The 13,598-nt window shown below is 41.3% G+C and overlaps 1 protein-coding gene across 5 annotated transcripts in view; it reads right to left on the reverse strand.

The window, feature by feature from the left end:
• CALD1 (caldesmon 1) overlaps positions 1–13,598 on the reverse strand; it is a 200,784-nt gene that overhangs the window by 25,292 nt on the left and 161,894 nt on the right. For 4 of the 5 annotated variants that reach the window (XM_074144467.1, XM_074144469.1, XM_074144466.1 and 1 more), the window contains 2 exons: positions 7,277–7,423; positions 5,269–5,671 (listed from right to left, as the gene is read on the reverse strand). In XM_074144467.1, the coding sequence (XP_074000568.1) occupies positions 5,269–5,671; positions 7,277–7,423 (550 nt within the window). Of the gene's footprint in view, positions 1–4,014; positions 4,099–4,740; positions 5,672–7,276; positions 7,424–13,598 lie in introns of all 5 variants that reach the window. The other variant, XM_074144465.1, reaches the window with a different exon arrangement.

Consider the following 13,598-nt stretch of genomic DNA (forward strand, 5'->3'; position numbering starts at 1 on the left):
AAATATTTTTTTAATTTTTTTTCCCAGCTCTACCATGTTGGAGGAAGATTCTAGCTGGCAAGCAGGAAATACATTCTACAAAAAATTCATATGAAGGCATTTAGAAAAAAAATATATTTGTCCCTTGGAAGCCTGTTGCCATCCCATTTACTAACTAGAAAGAAAAAGAACTTCTGTAACAGTCCTGTCTGCAACACAACTGCTTTTATGGTCTTCCAAACTGCACCTTGAAATACAAAACTAACACATACACATCCACCCCCACATCAAATCAAATTTCTATCCTTCTTCATCAAAGAAGAACTTCTGGAGCTGTAACATCTTCACTGTAATATCAGCTGTAATATCAATAAAGGATGAGTTCAGAGTCTTCAAAGTCAAGATCCTCCCTAGGCATTGAATTACGCTGCTGAGTGAAGTCCCAAAGTCAGCCTCTGACTTCACCTGAGGCCAGTTCACTTGCTCACAGAAACGGATACGATGGACAATGCCAAGGTGGCACACACTACAAGTGAGTACTGGGTAGTTAAACTACTCGAGCAAATTTGCCACTGCTGAGGAATGTTGAACACAACCCACAGAGGCATATGCTCTGTCCTGAGATCAGGCAGTGGCAGTGCAGACTTTCCTCACCCTCTCCTGCCAACAGGCTTCAGCCGCGACCTGGCGGAAGAGCCCTGATGGACAAGAGTGGAGTTGAGTTTCCATGACCATGCATTCTTTGGCCATGATGCTGTTACTGCTCGCAAACAAGGCCATTATTACTAGCAGCCTCAAGGAATGGTTTTCTGTTTTCTAGGAGCTGGACTGAGACAAGCAGGGCTATTCATTGAGCCTAAGGAATGCCATCAGACAGTAATATCTTTTGGGTGTTCCTGAATCTGGGCAAGACTGTAGCTAGCGATCATGTTCACAGCAAAAGTCTCTGCTGCCTGTTAGCAATCTCCTAACCCTTTGGTCCCAGTCAGGGTGATACTGAAACCAGCAATGTTGATTGTTGCAAGATTTCGCATGCCCAGATGTCTGTGTTGGGATTTTGAGAGCATAGGATTTCATTTGCTGAGATTTTCATCAAGACCTTTCTAAGTCTCATTAAAAAGCCAATACTTCCAGCTGCCCGATGTATTGAAGTCCACTGGGGAGGGTCATATCTCTTACATCTTAATTGAAATCACTGAGAAAACTAATATTAAAACAATATCGTTTAAAAATTAATAGGTTAGGAAATAGCATTTCAGAAGCCAGTAGGACTTATGGCAATGTGTCTGCATTTGAGAAAACCACTAATACAGCTTGGCCTCTTTATTCAAAAATATGATAAAACAAAATATTACAAAAACATTTCACAGCTTTTGGGCCCAATCCTTCTCCTACTAATTTTGATGTCAAAACGGAGATTGATTAGCACAGAAGCAGAAACCATTATGTCCCATTACAAAGGCAGGCAACAGAAAACCTTCATCTCAGTGCTTCCCGAAATTACAGCCTAATTCAGCTTCTGCTGAATTTAGTAAAAAGGACTACACTGACTCCAGTTGGAGTAGACAGGTGGTATTACCTGAACTGAGAACAGTTCACGTGGTCTCACAAATATTGACCACCAAGTCAAAATAGAATGTGACCAAAAGCATGTTTAGCTAATTTACAGCTTTATTTATTTATATTTTAATCTTTCTCCACACTGCTTCTTTCCTGTTAGGGTGTTATGCTAATATTTGAGAGTTGAGATTTCTAAATCTAGACTTTGAACACCTTCAGACCACAGTGAATCTGTTACCGAAGTTGCGGCCATTTGGCAAATTTGATTCCTTATTTGGGCTCAATTACTTGGCGACTTAAAAGCTGGGGGCATCTGGGTCTAGGGCTTCCATTTAGAGCCAACTACCATACCTAAATACCATGAGAAAAGCAACTGTTGCAGCATGTCTAGGCAAACTGGAAGCAGGAAATACCAGGAGTCTCACATCATGAGAAAGCTTGTTCTTATGAACTTTCCAGGCCACTTTTGAGAACCAAAAATTGTGGGGCAGTTCAGAAAAGGAGACAGATTTTCCTTGCTAATTTGATCAAAACCTGAACTCCGAGGGCCAGATTTTGGTCAAATTAAGAAAGGACATGTGCTTGTGTTGCCCAACTACAAAAGCAAAATGTGATTATGTAGATCAGATTCTGTATTCCTTCAAGATCTTGTTCATGCTCTAACTGTATATATGGTTCAGAAATAAGTCTCATTGAATTTGTATGTCCTTGAAGTAGAGGGAGGAGTGGAAATAGGAGCCTGATCTTGACTTGCTTTGGAGTCTGTTATTGCCAATTTTTCTTCACAAGCAAAGAAGCAACAACTGAGATTTTCAAAACTGAGCAAAATGCTTTGAATGCTCAGCTTGATACACATGCAAAAGGTTTACCTTCCGATAGATGGGTATTCCACATTACACTAAACGTGGGACTCTCTTAAATTGTCTCAGCTTGAGCATCCAAAAATGGAAGCATTAAAATCACAAGTCACTTTTAACAGTCTTACCAATTTCCTGGAATAATCTAGCCCTGTGGCTATGGTTTAAAAGCACGATGAGAGCTCCAGCAAGAGTTGAATGAGCTTCACATAAACACAAGCAGGACAATTGTGTCTCAAGTCCCCCCCCCAGAATCAATATTTGTGGTCAGTTACAGCCTCCTTTATACATTCACTTGTAATATTCAAAGATTGTGTGCAACAGTGAACATTACAAACTGATTCTGTCTTATGAAGAACTCTTAATATAAACCATCCCTTATTTTTTGTGCGGCTCTATCCTCTGCTTTAACAATCAGGTTCAGAGTGACTGTTTAGTTTTTCTAGTGGACTATTCTGAAGCATCTCCATTAGGTCTCATTTAACTCTTCCCACTTCTAGAGTAACATATTCTAATATTGCCAGTCTCTCTCCCTGTTCATTACGAACCTTTCTTCTAACCATCTTCGTAACTCCATTTGCCTTTTCAATCTCATGCGTACCTTACTCAAGATATACCTTGGATGATCGAGCCAGGCAACTGGACATAAAACCTTGTGATGTGATTTGCCTTCATTACTCTCTGAGGGTGAGCTAAGCATCTACAGTATGTTTCGAATTAATCCAACAACTAAGGACGTTGGACTGAACCCTCTACAACCCTCAATGGTCCCAAGCAGCTGGATGGACGGCCAGCTGCCTGTTACTAGACCTCTATGCCACGGCTTCCTCTAAGCCACACAGACCTGGCTGACCCAAATGGGTCCAAACCTCCAAGGCCCTGACCAGTCTCGATGTCTAATTAGAATCAGGGAGTATTTTGATACCTGCTACATTGAAACAAAAGCACAGTTGCTACAAAACATTGAACATGACTTTCTGTGTCCAGCTGTAACCTGAAGAGTAAATGGTCCCCAAATCTTATTTACTTACCATACAGTAAAACACCATGGCACCAGGTCCTGTGTTTACAGTGGAAATGCAATGCAGTAAATTTTGCAGATTTTCTCTTTAAAACAAAAGAAGAATCTTGGGTATGCACAGCTTATATCATGGGGCATTGGGTTTGGGGGAAAAACATTAGTTAAGTCAATCAGATGGCCAAAGGGCCTAGACGATTATTGTTATAAGAGTAAGTCTCAGTCATAGGGAAAAAGTTCACAGTAAAGTGGGAGGAAACCAGGGAAGGATGATTAGTTGATACAGTCCTGAAAAATTGATCCCTAGGGCGCAAATCATCCTTGCATTATTGACTGAACTGAGTTTCCCGAAATATTTGTTCTAAGACAAACAGGACTTGGTTCTAAAGCCCCAGAAGAACAAAATACTTAAGCATTTACTTCATTTTAAGCATATAAGCAGCTACATTCCTATTTATTTCAGCAGGATTACCCGTGTTCTTGAAGTGAAGCAAATGCTTAAGTATTTTGCTGAACAAGCAACTTTCAGTTATGGGTTCCTTATTTATTTTTTTATCTCAAGTTTCCCTACAACATCTAAATTAATGGTTTACAAGTTACCTGATCTTTTTTGGAGGTAGGTTGCAGCTTCTCTTCTGGTAACTTTTCCTTTTTAGCTTCCACTTTAACCTCTTTTTCTTCCCCCTTTGTTTTTGGGTTTTTAATAATTTTTTTTTAATATGAAAACATCGCATCTGTTTGCACTTTTGTTTTGTCACACTGTGTTCATGTACCAGTCCTGTGTGCAGCCACATCTCCACCATATGCTGCTGTGCCCACATCTCCGTGTGCAGCTGTGCTCCCTCCACCCTCCAAATGCTCCCATTCCCCCCGTTTGGGCCCTTCTCCCTTGCGTGGCATCATGCTCACATGTCCCAGCCTTCTCTCGTGATCGCATTTAACACACACGTTCCTCACACAGTTTACTAGGTGCTCACATTTTGTGCCAAGATGTGTCTGCCTCCACCTCATGTGTTACTGCGTTAGGCCAGTTTCTAGCAGCTGAGAAAAAAGGCAGCAAAAAAAACATGCAGAGATGTGAACATGCAAGGTTTTCTTTGAACGATGGAGTGAGGTCTGGCATGTTGTGCACTGCATTATTGGTAAGCAGAAGTCAGGAGCTTTATTTTATAAAAGAGAGAGCAAGAGAGAGAGCACAAGTATTAGTCATTTCAATACAGGAATAGATCTGTGAGGAAATTCCAATTCAGTATCTTTTTTTTTTTCTTGCATTACATTTCTCACAAACCACAGGTGTCTTAATTTGGTGCAAAATGTTTACTGTACCTGTTTTCCTAGGAAAGCTGCTTGAGGTTTTTCCTCTTGTACCTTCTTCTCTTTTACCTGTTTATCTTCTATTTTCTGTTCTTCCATCTTTTGTTTTTCCTTTAATTTCTCTGCTTCTAGCTTAGCCTTTTCCTCAGCTGCCCTCTTCTCCTCTTCTGCCTTAGCCCTCTCCCTTTCCTCAGCTGCCCTCTTCTCCTCTTCTGCCTTAGCCCTCTCCCTTTCCTCAGCTGCCCTCTTCTCCTCCTCTGCTTTCTGTTTTTCCTCAGCTGCTTTCTTTTCTTCCTCTGCTTTTAACCTCTCCCTTTCTTCTGCCTCAAGTTTCTCCCTTTCTTCTGCTTTCTTCCTTTCTTCCTCAGCCTTTTCCTCCTCCCTAAGATTCTCTTTATCTACAGCATCAGTTATACTCTGCTCCCCTTCTAGGACAGCATTTGTATCATTCTCTGCTTTGTGTTCCTCTGCATTTACAGTTTGATTTTCTGTTTCTACTACCTCTTCTTTATCTGTGGATTTTTCTGCTGTCACATCTACCTGATTTTCCTCTACAGGGACCTCCTTTGGTTTCTCCTCCTGCACCTCTTCCTTGTCTTTTTCTTCTTTTTTTTCCTCTTCTTCCCCATCTTGCCTCCAGTTGTTCCTTTGGTACGATTTGGTAACCGTTTCCGTTTCCTCAATCTCATAGCGTCCTCGGCGTGTTTCAGCCTTTTCCTCTTTCCCTGTGGTCTCATTTTCTTCCACATTGTTTACTTCTCTCCTGCTAGGCAGCGACAAGCTCCCATCTGTGACCGTGGGGTCAAATTCCTTTTGACGTTCCAGGGCTTCCTGTAGACGTTTTTGGCGTCTCTCCTCCCGTCTTGCCAGTCTCTCCAACAATGCAGCTTCGTCATCTGTTCCCCCTGTGGTTGTAGTACGCTTGGTTTCCTCTTCTGCCACACTACATAAAAGTGACAATTTTGCATTAAAAAAAAAAAAAAGTCTTTCTAACAACGTATGAACTTAGCTGTTTCTAGGAAAAAAGTTCACTGTAACATCATTCCATGGTTTGAAAACACAACAGGTTGCATCCTTAAAAATTTAACAAAATGGTTCTGGGGATTAATTTTGGCATTTCTACATGTATAGGAATGCGGTGTTTCACAATATCAGAGCCTGGAAATGTTCCCTTCTAGGCAAGCTCCAACAGCCGCTTAAAGTCTCTGGGAGCCTTACTGACCTCAGTAGGCACTGGAACGGTCCCTGACACTTGGAGCAGCTGAAATATGAACAGCCCTGAAAAATTCATCCTCTCCCTCTGCCCCCTGCAGCAGAATACTTGGAAGACCTTAGCTTGCTTTAAGGCCCCCCTCAGCTTGGTCTGAGGCATACAAGTCTTACACACAGTCTTCCCACCAGGCAAAACTTTTGAAGATGCTACAGAAGCAAGATACTTTCTGACTTCTCTAGCAACACGAAGCTACTCCTGTTCAGCAATGATATCCACAGATACAGTCCATAATGGGATAACCTGGCAATTAATTGTGTAGTGAGGTTGTGATTGTCTATACAGGGACAATAATCTGTTAGAAAATAGGGTGAGCAGAGCACCTAATTTAAGACATGCTACTCAACATCTGTAGGTATCAGGACTAGATCTCACTCTCAATCCCTGTAGGTTTTTTGACTCCTTCAAAATTCAGCTGTTTAATTTTCCCGTGTGCAGGTTCCTTCCCTCTTTCTAGCTCTCCTCCCCCCACCCCTAATTGTGGGAAAAGATTATAATCTACAACAAGAAATGTTGCTGTTTTCCTATCTGTATCTATTCTCCTTGTCTTTAATAGAATGCTACTTGTAGTCAGTATTTATGAGCTTGATATCACAATGTTTATTTCTGGTCTTCTCTATCTATTGTGTTATGGCTACTGGAAATCTGGATATATTATTTATGACTATGTGAAACTGAATAAATGATTGACAGACTGGAAGGCCAGCTCTGCCCACTCAGCTTGTGACAAGTGGCACCTCACTACATAAGCTTTTCTGCTGTTTATTATAGCTGTATGACCCTGACAATGTCAGATGAGGGCTGAGCTCTAGTCGTCACACCCAGCACCTTGCAGGCATGTTTCAGCTGCAGCTTGAGGCCTGGGTGCCCACCAATCCCATGTGCCTTGGCCCCATGACACCGTGGCCCTTATAAGCAGGACAAAAAATGTGGAGGTTTGTGAGGCCAGACACAGTCACACCTGAGGGAATTTGTCAGCAGAATGTATCAGAGGTATTTCCCTCTCTGAGCCCCAGCTGAGTAACCCCACAGACAGCCCTGAAGGACACCCTGGGAATGGGTCTTGAGCATAGCCTCAAGCCCAGTTTCAGTGATGCTCTCACCCCACTGTTCAGACACAGCCAGTGGTGGTCCTCACAGTGTTAGGTCCTCTTCAGAGCAAGGATGGCCAAACCTGGTTTTCAAAATTTAAGTGGCAAAACAGATCTCTTCAAGATACTTCTCTACTCTGAACAAAAATTACTGTTGACTTGTCAGTAAACAACATCAGAAGTTTACCTGTTTTGGGCATTAACTTCTGATTTCTCTGTTACTTCTCCTGATAAATCTCCTTCTTCCTTTTGCCGCAGCCTCTCCTGTCTAGCCCGTCGGCGACGTTCTCTGGCAGCTTCTTCCTCATCGTCATCATTTCTCTGGTAGGACAGCCTGCAACAGAACATTAGAGTTAGGGAAACAAAGGGGCTATAGCATACAGGACACTGTAACTGAAAAATTACAGAAAGCAGTTGACCAGAGCTCAGCAAGCATGGCTGCAGTGGCTGCTCCTATGGTGTTTATGAAATAACCCGTGAAGTTGAAATGTGTAGTGTCAAAGCTTGGGTTTGATTTCTTTTTCAGAAATGAACTTGACAAAATAGTCACAACGAAGGCAACAGCCACACCACGCTGTCAGTTGGCTCCTAGAAAATACCAAGACCATAAAAGCCCAGGCTCTGTAGTTGAGAAAACATCCTGCTAGACTGCACCACGATCCTGCCAGAATGCACACAACACTGTTTGAGCAGACTATAGCTCAAGCCCACATAACTGGAATTGGACTTAGCCAAGCGGCTTTTCATTAGCCTCCTCGAAATACAACACGCTTATTCCAAAACTGAAAGACTAGAAAGCAGGGGGACACAAATATGACAACAGCTCTCAGGGCTCAGTTCCGAGTGCCAAACATCTGACACCTACAAAATTTTTGTGAGCCCGGAGCCCTGCCAGGCCAAATCATATAAGATCGCCGCTGCGATGAAAGCCTACAGCTGAGAAGCCATTGTGTTCATCTGACCCAACAGATGATTACATTCAGTTTCATCCCACTTGAAAAGGAAAGCAAGACATTACAATCCTAATAATCCTGCAGCCCATTCAAATCTTTGCTGAGGTTCATTGTTACTGGGTGAGATAAAGGGAAAGGCTGCATTCCTCTTATCTTTTTATGCAGAGAAAGTGAAATAGGAAGCTAACATGTACCAGACCCAGTCAGGGCATTCATTTACTTTGCTTCCAGCAGTGGGTTGATATGTGATGGTTAAGAAGTCATCCTTCCTTATGTAGTCACCCATTTAAGTTAGCTGTACAGCAATGCACACAGAGAAAAAATAACTCTGAACTAAGTAAAAAACAAGCACAGTTAAGCTTGTGTTTCAAGGAATATTTTAACATTAAAAGCAACTAAACCATTTTTATTTAGTCATGAATTGGACTCTTTGGGTCCCAGCCTCTCCCATCGCCTTGTTCTGGTACTGCCTTCCTCATTTGCTGAAAGAAGGGTGGAAGTATAGGTTCAGCAGAGATTCAATTATCCCAATTTTCCTTTAAAAATTAAAAATGGAAGTTAAAAACCCAACATGGCTGAGCCATTTGCCAGACTTGGAACAGCATTATCATCCCGTGCAACTTTTCTTAGCCTCAGTGCGTGAAGGATTTTATTTGCTGCTTTCATGCTCCACTTCAAGAGCTTACAACCTTTTCTTTGCAGAAACAGCTTCCCTCAAAGAGGGTGAAAATCATGAGCAGCACGGCCATGAAGGATCACAGTAGGGAAAAGAGAAAGAAAGGAAGGAGAGGAATTAAAATCACTAGAGGTGACGCAGGGAAGGCAAGGAAAAACACTTCCTGTCATTTGTAAGCAATTTAAAGGGGGATCAGCATTTCATTAGGTCTAGAACAGAAAGCATATGAACACAATAATAAATCAATGGGGTCTTTAATTTGCAGAAGAAAGAGACTCTCTCTGGAATAAAACTGCATTAGCGAACTGACCACAGAAAGCCCACTTGTTAGTAAGATGTTCTGGCTGCAAGAAGCCTATGATCTTTTCAGTCCTGAACTCCAAATATAAGGGCTCAGGAGAGGGCACACAGCTCTTAGCATGTGGCAGCTGGACAATGGCCATGACTGAGTCGATTCCCAGCACCCGTTGCTCAGGATTTGTCTTCACAGTGAGACCACAGCAGGATGAAATAGTTTATCCTGCTCTCTGTACCCACACAAAACACTCCTCCACAGCAAGGAGAACAGCCACTTTTAAAAGCCTCTTTTTAAAATGCCTTTTTTAAACCACCAGTTGTTCAGAAAACTAAAAAAGGAAAGAAAAAAATAACGTAAGCAAAAAACTCCCACCAAATGGTACCCATTAAATAAGTCAAATGAAAACAGATATGTATTTCCTGTCCTTGGACACTTATCACACAGATCATCTGTTAAGAAAGCTGAAAATCTCTCTCTTAAGTATATCCACTGCCTTACTGCATATCATAGGAGATTCCTACAGTGAGCAAGTACACCAGATACGGGCTCCACCCATGACGATCACCTTAAGTATTCAATTCTGTTCACCAGCACAGATCCATGAAACGTCCCCAATAATCTGGAAATAGTCATATCAACATCTAGTAGTATTTTATAGATCTGTATCACATTTTCTTTACAATTATGTAAACACTACTTCCCACCTTCTACTTTTACAGGCTGTTTTTCTTGCCTTGGAAATAGAAGCTTTGCTGGAGTGGACCTCAGTAGCCACCACAGACTGACACTAGAGTAAGCAGAAAATGCAGGTTCAGGTTGGCTGATTAATTACCTGGCTAATGACCATGCTGTGCACAAACTGTCAGTAGAATCATTTATGAAACAATTCAACATAGTCACCCGAACTGTCATTGACTTTCAATGAGAAATTCAGTGATAGGAAAGGTGGTGTGCCCATGAAAAATATGCTCTTCTGGCTATGGTGTTTCTCTCACAACTCTCTCAATCCTCATGCACTGAGTTCATTCACCCTAACCCAGCTGGCACATCACACTCTTTTCCTCAGTTATCTAAGCAGCCTCCTCCTCCTCCTCTGCTGCCTAGGCTGTCAAACTAATTTCACACAGAAAGTAAACCACAGGAATTCATGCACCCTCCACTGTACACCAATTAATTTTAGATCACAAGTACACTGACCCTCGCTTCTCCCACTGTTGCAGGTCTCCCTTGCTACCTGTCACAAGCAAAATCAAATGGCAGTTTTTGAGAGCTTGCCTTCTGCTTCCTTACATCTTTTGACATTCTTTAGACCAAGAGTAACCAAATAATGAAGTATAAATCCAAGACTTCAGCTCCGTATATCAGACAAATGGAAATCTGATTATCTGGTGTGCATTGTTTCTCCATCCCTCAAGAACAACTTTGCTGCCCAGCATGCATAAACACCCCACAACTACCTTAAACTAACCTTACATCCATTTTTCACCTTCCACATAACTGTCCAAAGTCTTTGCAGTCTCCCTCTACAGACAGCTGTCCCAGCTATCTCAGGCAATAACAGCATGGCACAGCATGCTCTCAAAGAGGTATGCTGAGCCTTCTGATATGTGAAACCTCTTATTAAAAATTCAGATTAAAAGAAGATCACTTGGAAATCATCCTACACCTTGTTACCAAAGATAATACAATCTTGATCTAAATGATAATTAGAAGGGGGGGTGGAATGGCAGTGTTGGCTGCTTCTCCTGTTACCTTCTCTATGTTTCTGACATGAGAAAAAGCAGCGTAAGCTCTGTGCGTTAACTTGTTCTGGCAAAGCATTAGTGCCCAGTCTCTCATACTTCCCATGCAGCATAACACAACTACAGGAGACTCAGCAACACATCTACGTGAGAGGACATTTCCTACTATGCTAAGTAGGAATAACAAGTAACAACAGACATTCTGGCTTGTTGGGCGGGCAGGACAATTTTATATCTCCAGGACTGAAATCTCAAACCTGTTTGAGACTCAAACCGAGTCAACAATAAACCTCATAATTATTTCAGTAAGTCTAAAACATTACTCTCAAATTGAATGTGGAGATCGTAGAGCAGAAAATGACTCTGCTGAACTGGGAATATAGGTGATGAGGCCATCTGTCTCAGAACTTCTTTAGAGAGATTTGGCAGTGTCTGAATTTTAAGTCAACCATTGAATTTAGATAAAGTTATAACCCAGTAAGGAACTTAGTAATAGCTAGCACGATTATGGGGCTGAAACCATTTCATGCAATCCAGCTTCAACTGGTTTGCACTTGAAACCACGAATCAGTCCAGACATTATTCAAGGCACTTTGGTTTTTGAGTTTCTTGCCCAGTACTACAACATTATTATTATTGTCTGAATTACGACAGCACTGAAATGTCCTGATCAAGCTCAGGGGCTTACTACGGTAGGCATTTTATAAAGATAGGGGAAGGTCTGGTCCCTGTTCTAAACAGCGTGTATTCTGATTAAAGAGAAACTTAATAATTTGTAGCACTACCTGCCCTCAGTGTGTTGAAAGCTAAACCTGATGAATCTAAATTCTTTTCCATTTTTCACAAGGGTAGAAAAATAACGCCTAATTTAAGCTGGATCACACTACTCCATTCTAAAGGAAGGCAGGGAGAAAGAAGAGCTGTGGATGAGAGCTTTGATTCCACCTCAAAGGTGTCAGAAATACATGAAAAATTTCCAAACATATCAAAAGCCTTTAAGACTAGATTTTTAACTTAACAGGCAGCCCAGATGTGCCTCTTCTTTCCCCCACAATTCACTTAAAGGCCAGTTTGTCTTCCCTTTCTCCTGCCTGCAAAAACATCTTGCATTCATAGCACTACCCTTCCAATGCATACCTCAGTTAGATGCAACTGTACCTATTCAGCAAGCTCTTCCCCACACAACTTTGTTATCTAGAAGCCTTCAAGTCTATTACAGATTTATTTTTTCTGTGGTCCACCCCAAGAAATGAGATCACTCACCCTGTATCAAACTGCTGCGCCTCCATTTGCACCCTTTGCAACCTAACCTACTTCCAAGACCTTCATCCTTCATTACCTAACACCACAGCAGCTGAAGTGATATCTGTTGACTTGTATATCTCCAAATTGATGGCAGATGGAGGACGTCAGTAAAACGTCCTTGATGGCAAATTTCATTGCCAGACTCAGTCTATAGAAGCTGCATTTGTTGGCATTCTGCACTCTTACAAAGCTTTTCTATTTACCCAGGCTTTTCCTGAAAGGATGGGTGGGGTGAGGATGGACTCTGTTATAACACCCACTGGGGTGTGCTCTTTGTGTCACTGATGATATTCGGTCCTGTCTTATTTATGATTATGTCTTTAATTTTTTTGTTGTTCATTTAATTTGTGTTATGATAGGCACGCTTCAAAATGTGGATATAAAAAACTGGTCAATATTCACCTAAAAGAAAACCATAACAAATGCACATGCTTCCAGAGGATTATGCCTCTCTCAAGCTTTGCGTGTCAAATGTCAGCTGCATTTCATTCAAGTCATATCTAAAGATGTGGTGAATGGTGGGGGGCAATTGTGGAGAAAACTGTTTCTTCTAATTGTTCCTCCATAATTCAACAAGAGCTGCCAGAATTCTACTCAGACCTGCTCAAGAAGATTCATTTTTTATGAGGGAACGAGCAGAATTTCAGTCCAAAATACTCATGTTTCAAAAAGATGTAGTGAGTGAAAACAGGGGATTATGCTGGAGACATTCAGACATGCCACTACGGTTCTCAGTCCAATGTTGTGCATGAATGCTGTTATTAACACCCATATTTTTCACATATTTCTCAATTTGACATGCACCAGTTTTTCACATTGAATGGAGGAGACAAGTGGATAAAATTAACCAATGGCTGGAAATTAAACCCAGACAAATTAAAAGTGGAAATGAAGCACATGTTTTTAACAGTGAGGGTGATTAAATACACAAGAAACGATGGAACATCCATCTCTTGCATCTCCACATTAAGATGCATGCCTTTTTGGAAGTTATACTATAGTAAGATACCAATTCTTGGTCTCATTATAGACACATTGGTGAAATTCCATTATCTCTTAGGTATGGAAAGTTAGACTAGATTATACACCTGCAGGAATTAAACACTACAGTCTTCTGTTTACAGAAGATACATGCCTTCTCATTCTGCTTATAATTTATCTCTGTCTCACAAATATTTTTACTGTTTTCGCCCACACATTCTCCATACCTACACAGCCTGTATTCCCGAGTGGGCACATTACCCAGATATCCACATAGTTCTCTGGGAAAAATAGAAAACGACACACCTTTTAATGTATTCCCTTCTCATTTATATCATTTTCATACTGTGTGTTTCTAATGTCCTTTCTTATTTTTATAGCTCCAAAGAGTTCAAGGATTATTATTTTTCTGCTGGGTAGCCACTTATTCAATGGGTTACCAGAATGTTCTTTCTGTCAGATCTGGCATCTTTAATTTCCTGCCATGCCTTTAGAAACCTTTCTCCTACATTAAACCTCAATCCAAAATGCCTAAAAGATAAAACAATGTTCAT

Source organism: Numenius arquata, chromosome 2, assembly GCF_964106895.1.
Source record: "Numenius arquata chromosome 2, bNumArq3.hap1.1, whole genome shotgun sequence".
In the NCBI taxonomy this organism is placed as follows: domain Eukaryota; kingdom Metazoa; phylum Chordata; class Aves; order Charadriiformes; family Scolopacidae; genus Numenius; species Numenius arquata.